Raw genomic sequence first — 17353 nt, 5'->3', positions numbered from 1 at the left:
ACCACATAGACAACATTATCCAGCTCTCATGTAAAGTTGGCATGATCTATCCTGCACAAAAGCACACCGATAACTACTTACAATGTCATTATATAAAATAATTCTGAATACTCTCTTAAGATACCTTCAAATAAGTCCTACAAATGCTGCATTTTAATGAGACAATCAGTGGACAAAATTACAGATCACTGGACACCTATCAAGTACTTAGGTTGAATTTTTGATTAAGAACAAAAAACTGTGCACAATCCAATACAGATGATCTAATACAAAAGTTGAGGTCATCCCAAAGAAAGTACATTTTAAGCAGTTTATTTTTATGGTTTCATATTTTCTGTAATAAAAAGGTACGTCCATACTTGACTGTAGCTAAGCTGCATACATTTATATTGGTGGCATAATAATCCTATTGGGTATACTTACTGTTTACAATTAGTTTCATATACTTAAAGAATCCCTGTAGAAAAAAAAACACGTACCCCCCTCCCACCAGGCTAACTGCCCCATACTTTATACTTACCGCTCGTTGCAGATTCTGGCAGCGGACTTCATGGCATCCATCTTCCGGGTCCTCGGTAAGCTGACTGGGAGATTGGTATGTCGGCACATGCGCAGTTGGAGCAATTTGCCAGTTTTTTGACAACTGCGCATGCGCCGAAATTGACAGAGATCTTCCAGTCAGCTTACCGAGGACCTGGAAGATGGATGCCGTAAAGTCCACTGCCAGAATCTGCAACGAGCGGTAAGTAAAGTATGGGGCATTTCCTTCTCCTTTAAAGGGATACTGTCATGGGGAAAAAAAAAATTTTCAAAATGAATCCGTTAATAGTGCTGCTCCAGCAGAATTCTGCACTGAAATCCATTTCACAAAAGAGCAAACAGATTTTTTTTATATTCAATTTTGAAATCTGACATGGGTCTAGACATATTGTCAATTTCCCAGCTGCCCCAAGTCATGTGACTTGTGCTCTGATAAACTTCAATCACTCTTTACTGCTGTACTGAAAGCTAGAGTGATATCACCCCCCTCCCTTTTTCCTCCCAACAGCCAAACAAAAGAACAATGGGAAGGTAACCAGATAGCAGCTCCCTAACACAAGATAACAGCTGGCAAAATCACAAGATGACAAAATGTCTAGCCCCATGTCAGAATTCTAAATTGAATATAAAAAAAATCTGTTTGCTCTTTTGAGAAATGGATTTCAGTGCATAATTCTGCTGGAGTAGCACTATTAACTGGTGTGTTTTGAAAAAAACATGTTTTCCGATGACAGGATCCCTTTAAGGTTAATGAAAGCGACCTGATAAAATATGCAGGTTGAGAATTGGCCCACTACACTGGCATTAGCCCTCTGTCCTGCCTTAACCCGGAACAATGGAGTCTGCCCAGGTGCAGGCACACGTAGTGGGTTTTGGCAAAGACATGTGAAAGTTTAAATTTCTTCACTGAAATCCGTGTGTGCCTGCACACGACGGACGCAATTGCTCAAGGTGCAGGTACGACAGGAGACTAATGCTAGCATATTTCAGCAGGCTGATTTTCAGCCCCATGTGGAATTAGCCTACAGCATGGTGATCCAAATAACATTAAAAAAAAACATAAAAAAACTCAAATCCCCAAGCATTCTGGAATTTAGATCTCATATCTGCATTTAACACAAACTATCTAGCATAAATCCATGTTGGTTGAACAATACTTTATGGAAAAACCCCTTTTACATAAAACCTTAAATCCCAAGAATTCTGAATAATAGAACCCCTAACAAATCAGCAAGCAGTTTGATAGACTTAAATATAACTTTGTGGTTCGATACTTTCTAATTTATCATTTGAAAAAAAATAAGAAAGTTTTGTATAGACCACAATAAACGAAACCAGAATAGTGTTATGCAGGAGGAGTCTATGCAGATTTTCCAAGGTTATTATTATTTTTTTACAGTGATTTCCCTGAAGAAGTTACCAGGTGAGACTAATTAAGAGGTTGTTTTGCATGATCAAATTACACTTTCATATGAATAATTTATTTTTAACCTTTCCTTTGAATAAAGTAGTTTATCCAGCTGTTGCGTTTGAATTCTGCCTTCTACGGAAATATCAGGAAATCTATTTAGCAATCGCAATGTACAAAAAAAAAATCAGGAGCACTTACGGGTTTTTTGAAAAAAATCAACAATTTAATACATGAACATTTCTATCTTGATAAGGGTTCCCTGAGTAAAACCAAAATGATGAAAGTTTATCACTGATACAGAAAGACCCAGAATTCATACATGAACTATTCCAAACCATACTGTGCACTTAAAAGAAAGGTAGCACCACCATTTTATGTTGACAAAGATTGGTGACCCAGTAGAAAAGTTGGTTGCCAGTCAACACTTTTTTTCCACCTATGAGTGTGGACCCATTGAAAACCATATATTTTGATTACAGGTATGGTATCCAGAATACTGAGGACCTAGAGTTTTCTGGATAGTGGATATTTCTGTACTTTGGATATTTATACCTTAAGTCTAGGGTGGTTTTGCTTCCAATAAGGATTAATTAAATCTTAGCTTGAATCAAATACAGCAAGAAATGTGTTTCTGCTCCAAACTACCCAACTGTTGATATGTTAAATTAAGCATTTTATGAAATTTCTGAAACTCCTAAAACTCTCCTCAAAGCTAACACTTACACAGTATCTTATCTCCAACATGTTACAAAGATAAAAGCATAAATACAAACACAAGGGGGGGAATTCACAAAAGTGTCGGGAACGAAAAAATGTCTTTAAAATGTCGTAGAAAGTGTCGTAGCAACAGCCGACAAATTCACAGAGCATTTCTCCGCCAGTTTTCCGACATGTACGACACTTTTGAATTAGTGTCGTTAAAAGTGGGCGTGGTTTTTCGGCGCCACTTTTCCCGACATTTTTATGAATTACTCGTAAACTCATTTTTTTTACCGACAATTTTTCAGACACTTTAGGCTCTCCAAAATGAAAATGTCAGACAAATTGTCGTTTAAAAAGTCTTGGTAAATGTCGTTTGTACGATGAAAAGATATAAGACATTTTAGAAAATTGTCGGACTTACGAGACATTCAGAGATGGTAACATCTGCCTTTGTGAATTTGCCGTACGTACGACATTTTACAAATTTGTCGACCGCCACTTCTGGGTTACTTTTTTTACCGACACTTTTGTGAATTCCCCCCAAGGAGTCTTTGAACAGCTTGATGCCGAATATGCATATATGTTACCCAACTTTATGGTACACAGAGACAGAAATATTAACCTTGTGAATTTGAATGGCTTGCACACGCGCAGATTCGGGGAGATTTAGTCGTCTGGCGACTAATCGCCTCTTCTGCGGGGCAACAATCTCCCTGAACTACCTTCCCCCTGCTATAATGCGAAAACGCCAGCGCCAATGCACTCGCGGCGCTTCGATTTCCAAAGACGCCCGAAGTTTCCTCTTGAGGCAACTTCGGGCGACTTCAGGAAATTGAAGCGCCGTGAGAGAATTGATAAGATTGATCAAGCCCCTTGATAAGCTGGCCACAGAAACCCCTACATTTTTTACAAATATTTAATTTCAAAATGGTTAAATAGAGCTAATACAAATGTTTTTTAAAATAAGCATTTTTATTTTTCTGACAAGTTACTCAAAACTTGCCCTTTACATCCTATCTGCCTGGTGTTCTCTATGGTACAAAAATATAATCTTCCTCTGCAGCAACTACTGGTAAGCTACATTTAGGGTTGCCACCTTTTATGGAAAAAAATACCGGCCTTCCTATATATTTATCTATTTTCCCTATTAATAACATTGGGATCAACCATAACTTTACCGGCCAGGCCGGTAAAATACCGGCCAGGTGGCAACCCTAGCTACATTAGATTTCCCCAGCTTTTGCCTGTCCACTAACAGTCAGAGAGAAGTTTAGTATAATTCACCACAAGGCCAAGAAATGTCTTGGTTGGGAAATTATTCCAAACTTGATTCTGATTCCCTCAAATATACCACACCCTCAACATGAGAGCAATGAATAGTTTTTGGACTGAACATACATTTTGCGGTTTTTTTTGAATCACAGAAAATCGGTTTGTTTTTTTAATTTATTGAGGTAAACAGGGAAATTGAAACGACTACAGATAATTTCCAGGCATAAACATAGACTTCTGCTTATCTTTAGACTGTAATGGCCACAGTGGAAGGGACTGATGTGAATGAAGTATAATCCTTTTAAATCCTTGAGTACATGTGTTGGGGCTATATAAAGAATAACAATTTGCACTGGTAATGCTACTATCTATCTCGCAACAACCAAACACTGAGTAGCTTCAATTTCCCTGTTTGCCTCATTCGGCTCAATGCAACTACAGGTATGGCCAGGGGCGCCGCCAATGAGGCGAGCTGAGACGCTCGCCTCAGGCGGCAACGCCGAAGCGGTTTCCAGGGGCGGCAAAAAGCCGCTCCTGCACCTTTAAGAGCCGAATTTCCGGTTTTTAAACCGGAAATTCGGCTTTACTAATGCGAGAGAGCGCAATTGCGCTCTCCGCATTAGTGTTCCTGCCTCCCCTCCCGACAAGTAAGTCAGCGAGGGGGGGCGGCATTGCAGGAGCCGCCTCAGGCGGCGCTTAGGTCCGAATCGGCGCTGGGTATGGCATCCATTATATGGAAACCAGTTATATAGAAAGTTCTGAATTACAGAAAGACCATCTCCCATAGACTCCATTTTATTCAAATCAAAATTTTGAAAACTGATTTCCTTTTTCTTTGTAATAATATAACAGTTCTTTGTACTTTATCCCAACTAATATAGAATACTTATTGGAAGCAAGACAAGCCTTTTGTGTTTATTTAATGTTTACATCATGTTCTAGTAGACAAGGTATGAAGATCCAGATTACGGAAAGATGATATCCGCAAAATCCCAGGTCCCGAACATTCTGGATAATCCCATACATGCCATACCTGTATATTTATCTCTGTATTTAATACAAAAGGCAAAAGTGTGTTAAGTCCAAGTTCTGTTCATTGATCTCATGTTGAAAGAGTGAGACTCAGTAGTAATGGTGAAACGTACTACATCAAGTAACCAGAGTTTTTGCATTGCCCCTAAACCTTTACTGCTGCTTACTCATCCTGATCAAAGCCAGTCTTTCTGTGCTGAAATCTTCATCAAGTTTCCAAGCTTCCAGTGGTGCAATGAGTTTAAAATAATTTAGGAGTGGTTCCAAGTCTAAAAAAGGGATTAGAAAAGTATAGGGATGCACCTGATCCATTATTTTGGGATTTGGCCGAAAACACAAATCTCTGATGAAGGATTAGGCAGAATCCTAAACAGAATACAAAGGGTTAAAAAAAGAAGCTGTGCGCACAGATAAGAAAATTGCTTGTTTGCAACAACAAAAGTTACAAGGTTTTTAGGATTTGGATTCGGCAAGGCACTTGTGTTCAGCAGAATCCTGCTGAAAAGGGTCGGATTTGGTCAAATCCCAAACAGGGATTCAGTGCATTCCTTGAAAGAAATAAACATCACTAAAGTCACGTCCCTATTTGCTCTACAAATATGTTTGTGTGCACACACTAGAGAAGGACAAGAAGTCAGAAGTTTGAATTTGGTATATTGCATATAGACGTATGATTATGTGTTCATGTCAATATGCGTATATATTAAAAAACACTACCACACATAAATCAGTCATCCAGTTTATAGATGGAAAAGTAAACAAATGGCCTACGCACACCCATATCTAAATGCTGTTCCTCCTTTTAAAAAGCCAAATTAGGAAATAAAAAAAAACAGGTTAAAGAGGTTGCTCAACTTTAAATTAAAATTTAGTATGATGTAAAGAGACAATTTGCAGGTTTTTAAATTAGTTTTTTTGTTAAGTAGTTCTCCAGTTTTGAACTACAATACCTAACTGGTTGCTAGGATCCAAATTATCCTAGCAACCAGGCAGTGGTTTGTATGAGAGCCCAGGATATTAATAGGGGAGGGACTGAACAGAAAAATAATTACAGGTATGGGACCTGTTATCCAGAATGCTCAGGACCTGGGGTTTTCCGGATAACGGATCGTTTCTTAATTTGGGTCTTCATGCCTTAGAAATTCATTTAAACATTAAATAAACCCAATAGGCTGGTTTTGCTTCCAATAAGGAATTATTATATCTCAGTTGGGATCAAGTACAAGCTACTGTTTTATTATTACAGAGAAAAAAGAAATATTTTTAAAAATTTGGATTATTTGGATAAAATGGAGTCTATGGGAGACAGCCATTCCGTAATTCGGGGCTTTCTGGATATCGGTTTTCGGGATCCTATACCTGTACTAAAACATAAGCTTTCTGGATAACGGATCGCATACCTGTATAATTGTACAGGTTTAGGATATATCATCTGCCACATTAATGAAATAAAGAAATTGCTTTTCAATATAACCCGCTGAGCAACATGTCTCACTACATGCAGGAGATGGAATCAAATTATGACTGATACTTAAGTCAAATACATTGGTGCTTCCTTCACATAGACAATGTATCAAGCTGTTTAGAAATAACTATTTAAGCGCATGTATCGTGTCAATATTCCTTATTTAAAGAGAGTCCTACACCGCCTACTGTGTATTAATTATTTAAGTGTATTTTAAAACATTTAACCCCTAACAGCAAAATGCATTATATGTGACTGAGGTAAAACAGGGTTTTGCTGCCAATATAGATTCATGCAACTTGGTTAGGATTAAGTACAAAGTACTTTCAGTTAGGATCAAGTATAATGTACTTTACAGAGAAAAAGGAAATCATTTTAATAAGAATTATTAATCTTTCTGGATAATGGAATTCTTGAGAACTGATGCCATACTTGCAATAGACACAGTCATGAACTACTTATTTGGAATATGCAATTAAAAGTGCAGTTTGATACAGATCAAATCACTTACAGCAAACAATCAGCAAGTAGCATTTACTGATAATTATCTTATTTGTTCTAGGTTATTGTCTCTGGGCAAAGTTTTGGCCATTTATTACACATGGGGTTGTATCCTGGGTCTAATCAAATCATGTATAACACCAGCATAATTTGTGTTGAGGTATAATCCTACAAGTGTGTGACAGGACAGGAAGCTACTAACAATTTGGGGAAAAAAAACCTCTCAGAGCAACTTTACCATGTCACCTACTCCTTAAGTCCTCTATGCCTCTTTCAAAAATGCCATTTGTCCTCATTCAGCAGTATAGCCATGCAAAGCTGTAGACTGCAGTTCTGTTTATTCATATTTGTAGAAACATTTCCCCTCAAGCAATAAACTGTGGCCCCCACCAATGCTTCTGCTCTCCTACAATAAAACATATATGGAGGTAAAACTTGCTTTGAAGGGGTTGCTCGCCTTTGGATTAACTTGTAGAATGATGTAGAAAGTGATATTCGGAGAGAGTTTGCAATTGGTTAATTGTCAATTGTTTTTTTGAGTTATTTAGCTTTTTTTTCAGCAATCTGGTTTCTCTGGTCCAAATTACCCTAGCAACCATGCATTGATTTGAACAAGAGACTGGAATATGAATAGGAGGGGGCCTGGATAAAAAGAGAAGTAATAAAAAGTAGCAATAACAATACATTTGTAGATTTACATGGAATCCATCTTTAGATGCAAAGGGTCAGAAGAAAAAAAAGCAAAAAATTGAAAAAAAAAATGAAGACCAATTGCTTAGAACTGGACATTCTATAACATACTAAAAGTTAAAGGTGAACAACCCCTTTAAATCATACCTATACCCATTTACAATACAGTATTCCTGCCCTTCAACTTCACATAATGCTTACAATGCACAGTCATTTTTGCTACCTTATACAGACTTTTGCATAATAGACTTTTGCACATTGCTGTAAGGTTGAGGTTGTAAGCAAGAAAGGAGTACTGTATGCTGGTAATGAAACAAAAGCAGTCTACTGTAGTTCTACATAGCAACACCATCATTAAGGGGCTGGCTATCTCACGTCGAACTGTAAGCACTGAGAAACCATCGTTGAAGGCAATACACAAGAAAAAAATGCAGACAAATGTGTTCGATTTGATAGAAAGAAAAGTGACAGCAGAGACTTTTTGGAACCCAAAATTACAAAAACAAAATTAAAAAACTATTATTAAATATGTATACCTCTCTTACATACTAACAGTTTAGCACAGATAATCTATCCAAAGTTTATACGGTCAGAGCACTGTGAGAAAAAAATATTTGACATCTTTATTTACCAGGTGTCATCTTTCAAGAACAATAAACAGCTTCAAGGTGTTACTATGCAATGAGCAAGAAAGAATAAGTAAGGAAAAATCAATAGTAATTGCTGGATTGATTATTCCCAAAGAAAATTATGAAATGGGATACATGTGATTTTCTGCAACATATATAAATTAGAAAAACAGGTGGGATTTAAAAAGCAAGTCATTTCACAAAGTATACATTTTGTGTCAGTCCCCCAGGGTGACCAAAATGTTACAACACAAATAATATGATACAGAAGGGAGTGTTGATAAGCTAAATACTGTGTATAATATCTTGTGTGAAAGTATTTTCATCTGGCCAGTCCTATACGCACTTTCATTTGATTAAGAATTCTAATATTTATTTAGGCAAATTCTGTAGAGACTAAATTTTACCGCCAACTTGCTTTCTAAAGTTTGCAACTACCAAATGATTGCCCTTTTAATTGGCCACCACTGGGATCAAGTCAGAAATTGGAATATGGGAAACTGCAGCATGAAAATGGACACAAATACATATTATCCCTGGATACTAGATATGTTCAAAAAGCCATCCACGTCCCTCTATAAGGCATCAATCAACAGGCCCTGCCAAAAAACAAACAGAGTAGGTAATTTTATAGAATCACTACAAGTGCTGCGAAAATGACACCCATAAACTCCAATGGGTGAAATAGAATTGTTGTGCATCAAAAGGAAAATGTCGCCCGTTGACTTCAATGCATTTTGGCGAATTTTCGCCAAAGCGAAATGGGTCAGATTCACCCATCACTAATCACCACCCTTACTGTTAAGAACTATTTCCCCTGCTTCATTTGAAAGTTCAGTTCCTCGAAAGGTTGTTGGCCCTCTGGTTCTTTTTTATATGAAAAATTTTTCCAGCTGTCTATAATATAATTTAATACTTGTAAAATGCAATCATATACATGTATAGGATCAGTTTTATCCAAATAATCCAAAACTGTTAAAAAAAAAAAATTTCCCTCTAATCATAAAACATTATCTTGTACTTGATCCAAACTAAGATACAATTAATCCGTCAGAGGCAAAACCAGCCTATTGAATTTATTTAATGTTTAAATTTTTCCCATGAAGAGGAAAAGAACTTTAATTTGAAGCAACGTAGGTGGTTTTTCACAGTAAGGACAGTGAGATTGTGGAATGCACTGCCGGGTGATGTGATGGCTGATTCACTTAATGCCTTTAAAAGTGGCTTGGATGATTTTTTGGACAGCCATAATATCAAAGGCTATTGTGATACTAAACTCTAGTTAATATAAATATGGGTATATATCATTTATGTGAAAGTAGGGAGGGTGGGTGTATGGATGTTGGGTTTTCATTTGAAGGGGTTGAACCTGACGAGCTTCGTCTTTTTTCAACCCAATTTAATTATGTAACATGTAAATGATTTTGAAGTAGGTATGAAGATCCAAATTAGAGAAATATACATTATCCAGCAAAGCCCAGGTCCAAGCAATCTGGATGCTACACCTGTACTTGTTCCACTGAAATCAACCTAAAATTAAACTTTTTTTTATACCTTGTTTTTCAAAAAACTAGAAGTACAGCCAACAAACACGCAGTCACACTGTTTGGTAAATTAAGAGCATTGCAACAGCATAAACAAAATCAAAAATAATATAGCAATTTAAATTGAAAAAAAAAGAATTTTAAATGTCAGGCATATTAAAGGGTTTGGTCACCAGTATTAATTCATAAAGCTTAAATAGAACAATTACAATATAAAGAAAAATTAGATTTGCTTAAAATGGGCTCCACTGGGTGATGTACCATAGTTCCCATACCTGTATTATAATTTGTGTGAAACATATCTGAACATTCTCGTGTATACTGGTTTCTGTTTAGGGAGCACATCAAGGATTAACTTTTCCAGAAATTGACGAATGGGGTGCAGTAGATTTGCTCTGTAACAAAATTGCATAGAAAAGCAACAAAGTAGCACAACCTGGAGACTGGCCTACAGCTTAGATCGCTGGAAACACCCAACAAAGTAGCACAACCTAGAGATTGGCCTACGGCTTAGATGGAAACACCCAAAATGTTTGGAAAAGTAAGGGCATAATGTATACATTTCAACACTACAACCTAAAATTGCTGAATGACAGGGAATTTTCAAAGCACTTGGCAAAAGAACCCACTGCACTATAGACACAGGTCTGAGGTATTTGGGTAAAAGTTTGCAAGTCTATACAGCACTGTTAAGAAGTGTCACTTTATCCTTTTGTTAATATATTGGGTTTTCACAAAAACATAATTAGCAAAAAACAGCACAATAGCATTTCAACAACATCCTTAGGCTAATGTCAGAAGAGGTTCTCTCTCAGCTGGCAAAAAAACACAAACAGTGTGAATGACATACACAGTTACTTTACACATTTTTTTGGGGGGGGGGGGAAATGTCATTTAAAGTGGATCTGTCTTCCAGACACAAAATTCTGTATAATAAGTCCTTTTCAATTTAAACATGAAATCCAATTTCTATTTTTTATTAAAGCAGTCATTTAAAAATTTCAGCTGTCAATCAAATATTGTTTTCCCCTCCTCTATGCCTTAGGCATAGAGGCAAGGCAGGCAATTACTTTCACTTTCTATTCAGCACTTCCTAGATGTCACTGCTCTCCACATACAGTATTCCCGTTCTCTTCACCATTTAATTGTGTAGCCAGTGCATGGGGATAGACATCGGGTCCCCCATTCTGGTGCACTAACAGATTCTGAGATATACAAGACTTGCCTTAATAGCAGTGTCCACAAAATTGCTACTGCCTGCTTGCTATAATTATGTATTCCCAGACTGAAGGAAACAAGATTCAAATAATTTATAAAGTGTAATTAAAGTTGATTTTGCTTTTTGGGTGATGGGTCCCCTTTAAATAGCATAAGGTAGCATTCGATTGGTTCCACATTAGCTGAAACACAAAAGGGATTTATCACGTTATGTGTGGAAGGGAGAGGTGGTGGATTCCATCACTATGTGTAAATCTAATTTAAACCTTTACAGATAATAGCAAAGGTAACAGTTACAATATACAGGTCTGCTAGGCATTCTACACAACAAAGAATTTGCTGTGATCAAACTATACCATTATATTGTAACATTAAACAGCTGAGCCAGTCAGATTTGTCACAGGCACTTCCTTCTAAGAACTCAAATTGAGCTTAGTCCAATCGAGGGCTATATCTGCCATGTAAGATTCCCATGTTTTATAAAATGTACTTTACCTACTGCTTTACAGCAAGCATCTCAAATATAAATGTATTGCCGTTGCATTATTTTCCCAACCAATACTAGGCCCCACTGATAAATGAGCAACCTATTTGGGAACATATCGGAAGACACCACAAGCATATGTATAACATTCAGATGACACAAAGCTGTAATTTGGAACACCTAAACACTGTCCAGATAGAAAACCATAGCATATTATGATAACATAAAAGCTTGAAACTACAGGAAATGGAAGATAGCAGGCTTCAATAAGTAATGTATGCAATAAGAAATGCACCATAACTAAATAAAAAAAAACAATTTTGTCAAACACCTTCAATGTCAACTACATAATGTCCTAGTAGACAGCTAGTTAACCAATGCATTTGGGTAATAATTGTGTTCTGTCCAAGGAATTCATTACTTGCCTTTAACATAACTCAAAACTAAAAAATTTATTTCACATTTTTGAAAGAAATACGAATATAAAAATGTTGTAAAATTAAGAATTACACACGGCTACACTTTATTAAAGGCGCAACTCGGAATTTAATTTGGTTCATAATATTAACTGCTAAAAAAAACTAGATGTTCTCTAGCTAAAGCCGACAGTTCCCATGAACAAACTGACTTCATATTAATCATACTGCAATTGCATTGGAATACTGTACATGGTGTGGCACAGATCAAAGAACAGCACAGAAACACAAATTCTACAGTGTTGGCAGTCAGGTCCCTGACAGCTGGAATAGTATAATTGAAAGTCCCTAGCAGGCACAGAGTTAAACAATACAGCAAAACATGACTAAAAAAACTCTGAAAGAGCCCAGACGAGAAAAGGTGAATCAATCCAACCAGATCAAGAGTTCTGTTTAACAATGGCCTATATGAGAGGGTGGCACAAAAGAAGACAATCAAAAATAGCCAAGTCAAAAGCAAATTTGGAGTTTGCCAGAAAGTGAGTGAGTGAGCCAGCTGCAAGGTGAGGAAAAATAAAGTTTTGAGGTTACATGAGACCAATATAAACTTTTTTGGCCAAAGCTGTGTGTTGTACAGATATAACATTCCAAAACATTAAAGACTATACTTAAAGTGAAGTATGATGGTGGCAGCATCTGTTGCAATGCCAATTTTTATCAGTGCGGACAGGGCATGTTGTTAGTAGTAAAAATAGAATAGATAGAATAGTGCAAAATACAGAAGTATCTGCTCTTTCATCCCAGACTTTGTTTTTGAGAAAACCGAAATATAGTAAAAAGGGTTCATGTGCAAACAAGTTGATGTCTTTCAAACGGACAATCTGTGACACGATTCACAAATGGAAGTGCATCAGGTTTCATTCTACTCCTGCCTGAATAAAGGGACAATAATCAATCTTTTCCAAATGTCGGATGTGGGTTTATTGCTTAGTATAAGTATATAAGGTGAATTCCTGACATACTACAGAAGAGGGGATTTTCAATTGTAGAAAAACAAAGAAGAAAACTCAAATACTATGTAGCTAAGGAACAGTATGCCTAAAACAGCACACAATTTAATGTACTGAAGCATAGAAGCTGCCTCTAAATCTTTGTTTTTTAATTGTAAAAACAAAGTAGACAGAACTGCAAAGTTGCATCAGAAAGAGTGCTGGCAGAGCCAGTGGACAAGGGGTGCATTCACCTCACACAAAACATGAAGAAACTAACAAACTGCCATTACCCGAACATTTACAACAAGCCAAATAGGAAAGTAACATAGCTATACAACTACATTATCACCACCAATGCATTGGCCTTAGATGGAAGTGAGCTGGGGAGTAACTACGGAGGAAGAAGACTCTGCAGCTGCAGGGGGGCAGGAGGTATAGGGGGGTTTAATTCAGTGACCCCAACCAGTAGCTCATGTGCAACATGTTGCTCTCCAACCCCTTGGATGTTGCTCCCAGTGGCCTCAAAGCAGATTATTTTTGAATTCCATACTTGGAGGCAAGTGTTGGTTGTATAAAAACCAGGTGTACTGCCAAACAGATCCTCAATGTAGGTTGACAATCCACATAGGGGCTACTAAATGGCCAATCACAGCACTTATTTGGCACCCCAAGAACATTTTCATGCTAGTGTTGCTCCCCAACTCCCTTTACTTCTGAATGTTACTCAAATGTTCAAAAGGTTGGGGATCCCTACTCTAATTCATATACAATTTCAATTAATATTGGTAAAACAGGACAAGCTCTGGATACGTTGGGGGGGGGCCTAAAATGAATTAGCTGTGGGGCTCAGTAACTTCTAGTTACTCCACTGGAAGGGAGAATAATATGCTGTGCAAAACGAGTTGAAAGGACTGCAAATACAGCAGCACACGTAGAAAGTGAAGGCATTTTGCTTTAATCAGTGAAGAAGTGCTGATTTTAGCGCAGTAACCAGTTTGTGAGAAGCTGGCAAGTGCCTGAGGCGGTGTGCGTATGAGGATATAGAGAAAGCTCGTTGCTGAAGCAGCAGCAGCAGCACTGTCCCTCCTCCTAGCCTACTAGAACGGCAAGCTCCTCCCCCAGCCCCTCCCCCAGATTTTCTCTGCACATTTGCACAACACCTATGACGTCTCTTTTATTTCCAGCACCAATTCTCCTGGCCGTGCGCGTTTATAACCCCCTCAAACGTAAAATTCTCACCGGTGAAAATATTCACCACGAACCCGACTATTATAGAGGCTTGGTTTTGCCGCGGAGCGGCCCAGCCGTACGCCTTGTTTCCAGTGCTAGACCTCAGTGGCAAGCGCAGAAAATGCGGGAAATTCAATTCTATTTCACTGTGCGAAAATATAAGGTAATAAAAAAAACTTTTTCTCCTCCACCGTAAGAAAGTCTCACCAAATTGTGGTAAGTCCTCGCGTGTTCTTTGCCCGTCCAGTCTACCCTTTTCGGCAGCAGCTGTAATAAAGGAAAGGACGGAAAGGCATCTGGTTAAAAAGTGACATTATCTCCTGGTCAATTCACATAAAAAACAGTCCGGTTACATTTGTATTTGCACATGGAGCGCAGGCTGCACAGCCCGGGCTGTTTCATCGCAGCTCAGCGCATTCCTACAGCGACTACTCCCAGGGCAGCTTCTACTCCCCCAAACACTCTGCTCTGAGGGGTTCCTGCCATTACATTTACCTAGATGCCCCCTAAAAAGAACAACAATTAGCCGTCCCTAAGGAAATGCTGCTGCGTTTGGAAAGGGGAGGAGCGGCACCATCGGAGCCTGTAGGGGGTTTCTCGCTGGCTTTATTATAGACGGCACAACAAAAGCTGGGGCGCAGCAATGTATAGATCGGTTCGGAGGTGCTTGTCTGCGGATTCCTTATGCCCCCCGCCATTGCGCTTCCATCCCACCACCCCCACTCCGTTAGTGACCTGCCCGTGTTACTCACCTCCTTCTCCTCCACTTCTCGGATCAGAACCTGCAGACAAATACAAAAAAGTCACAACATGTTAAGCTTTCCCGTAGCGGATCCAACCAAAAGTGGGGTACAGGGGGGGGCACCACAGGAAACCGAGTGTTAACAGCGGACCCACCCCCTTCCCTGAGATTCTTTTATACCTGTGCTGCTTGCTGGCAGGGTCCATCTTCCAGAAATCTGGCAATAAGGAAATAGAGCTCTGCAAAGACACACAAAACAGACGGTCAGGTTACGCGGCTCTCCTCCCCATACATACGCACGTATAGACCTGTTTATAGCGTTTATTACAAATGGTGGATGGGGCAGTGAGGGCGCACATACCGGATTTGAGCTCGGTGCTGTGCTGGTTGTTGGAAGAGGACATGTTGGGGTAGCTGCGTATCCCCCCTCCTCTTCCCTTCCTATTATTGCTTCCCTCCTCCTCCTCCCGCTACTACCGCCGCCGAAGCGGATCCCCGGGCCCTGCCCCTGGAGCTGTCAGGCTTTAGAGCAGGAAGGAGAAAGGGAAGCCTGCGCTCTCCACCATGCAAAGCCAGGCGGAGGGAGGAGGAAACAACAAGCCAGAATGTGAGATCTCAGTAATGTATCACTCCGCCAAGCACTGGAGGAGAGAGGATAAAAGAGTCCCTTCTTTTTTTTTTTTTTTTTTTTTTTAACAAACAATCTGAACAACTTTCACATTTGTTTTGCAAGGGAATTATTAGAACTACAGGCACTTGCTTGAGCAACAAGCCAAATTAATTCTTTCTAAACACACACACACACACATATATATATATATATATACAGGTATGGGACCTGTTATCCAGAATGCTCGGGACCAGGGTTTTCTGGATAACAGATCTTTCCGTAATTTGGATCTTCATACCTTAAGGCTACTAGAAAATCATGTAAACATTAAATAAACTTAGTAGGCTGGTTTTGCCTCCAATAAGGATTAATTATATCTTAGTTTGGATACAAATACAAGCTAATGTTTTATTATAGAAAAAAAGGAGAGTTTTTAAAAATTTGGATTATTTGGATAAAATGGAGTCTATGGGAGTTGGCCTTTCCATAATTCGGAGCTTTCTGGATAATGGGTTTCCAGATAACAGATCCCATACCTACATATATATATATATATATATATATATATATATATATATATATATAATCTACAGTCTGGTAATTTCCCTATGGGACCAGACTGTAAATTATATCATTATAAACGGCGCGTTCTGACGTCAGAACGTGCCGTTTATAACAGGGGCCCCAGGCCGCCGAATTTGATGCTGCACGTCCGAATTTGATGCGTCCGAAACAGACACCGGTGCGTCCGGAATGGACGCTGGCGGGTCAGAAACGGACGACCAGAATTTCAACTACGACCCCCCCCATCCTGACCCCCGCACAAAATGTAGATTATAATGCATAATGTACCCCCTACTAGAAATTTATAAAGATATCAGAATTCACCTCGGAGTTATGTGACCTGTATATGGTCACATAACTCCTCGGTGACTTATAATATCTTTATAAATTACAGTAGGGGGTACATGATCCACTATATATATATATATATATATATATATATATATATATATATATATATATATATATATATATATATATATACACACAAATATGAGTTGACACGCCTCTTCCACAATGTAACTTATCTTTTAATCCACATTAATGCTTTTCGAATTGATTCAGCTCATGAAGGGTACAACAGGGAATATAAATGGACTGGAATCTGTTTTTAGTTACTATGCAAGGAAATTAGGATTCAATACACGGTTTGTTGTAAATGTAAATGCTTCGTCATCGGGGCTACCTTCAGTCCACGTGACTCTAGATGAAAATTAAACAGAAATGGAAGAAAAAGAAGATGCAACTCCAATTTTTTATTGGTGCGGAGTACAAAAATCAAACGTTTCAGAGGCCTTGCCCCCATCGTCAGTGATGGTGTACTTTATCACTGATGAAGGGGGCGTGAGGCCTCTGAAACGTTTGATTTTTGTACTCCGCACCAATAAAAAATTGGAGGTTCTTTGGGTACACCACATCAAATTGTATGAGTGCATCTTCTTTCTTTCTCCATTTTAATTTACTATCCTTCCTGTATCTTTTACTTAATTTTGCCATGACCCAATATACAAGCATATATATATATATATATATATATATAACAACTCAATTACTTTTTCACACACAAAGCACAGATATTGGGTAAAAATAACTTTGTATTCATAAATCATGTGGCATGTTTCGCTTTGTATGTATATTCCTTATGTAGAAACTCTGGTGTGCCTATTAAGGGTCTGAATGAAGAGCAAATTGGGGGGTGGGAAAGAAGACCTACTCTGCAGTGGCCAGGCCCGGATTTGTGGAAAGGCCACCTAGGCCCAGGCCTAGGGCGGCAGGATTTTAGGGGGGCAGCATGCTGCCCAACCACACCCA

At 38.5% G+C, this 17353-nt stretch overlaps 1 protein-coding gene across 2 annotated transcripts in view; it reads right to left on the bottom strand.

Moving 5' to 3' along the window:
• phip.L (pleckstrin homology domain interacting protein L homeolog) overlaps positions 1-15469 on the bottom strand; it is a 95771-nt gene extending 80302 nt beyond the window's left edge. For both annotated transcript variants that reach the window (XM_018240597.2, XM_018240598.2), the window contains exons 1-4: positions 15230-15469; positions 15049-15107; positions 14879-14908; positions 14334-14393 (exon numbers count right to left, since the gene is read on the bottom strand). In XM_018240597.2, the coding sequence (XP_018096086.1) occupies positions 14334-14393; positions 14879-14908; positions 15049-15107; positions 15230-15272 (192 nt within the window). In that variant the 5' untranslated portion in view covers positions 15273-15469. The remainder of the gene's footprint in view (positions 1-14333; positions 14394-14878; positions 14909-15048; positions 15108-15229) is intronic.
• Between the last annotated feature and the right edge of the window lie 1884 nt (positions 15470-17353).

The sequence above is a fragment of the Xenopus laevis genome, chromosome 5L (genome assembly GCF_017654675.1).
Source record: "Xenopus laevis strain J_2021 chromosome 5L, Xenopus_laevis_v10.1, whole genome shotgun sequence".
NCBI classification, from domain to species: Eukaryota; Metazoa; Chordata; class Amphibia; order Anura; family Pipidae; genus Xenopus; species Xenopus laevis.
Note: the sequence above shows the minus strand (reverse complement) of the source record. Positions and strands in the feature narration are given on the sequence as shown.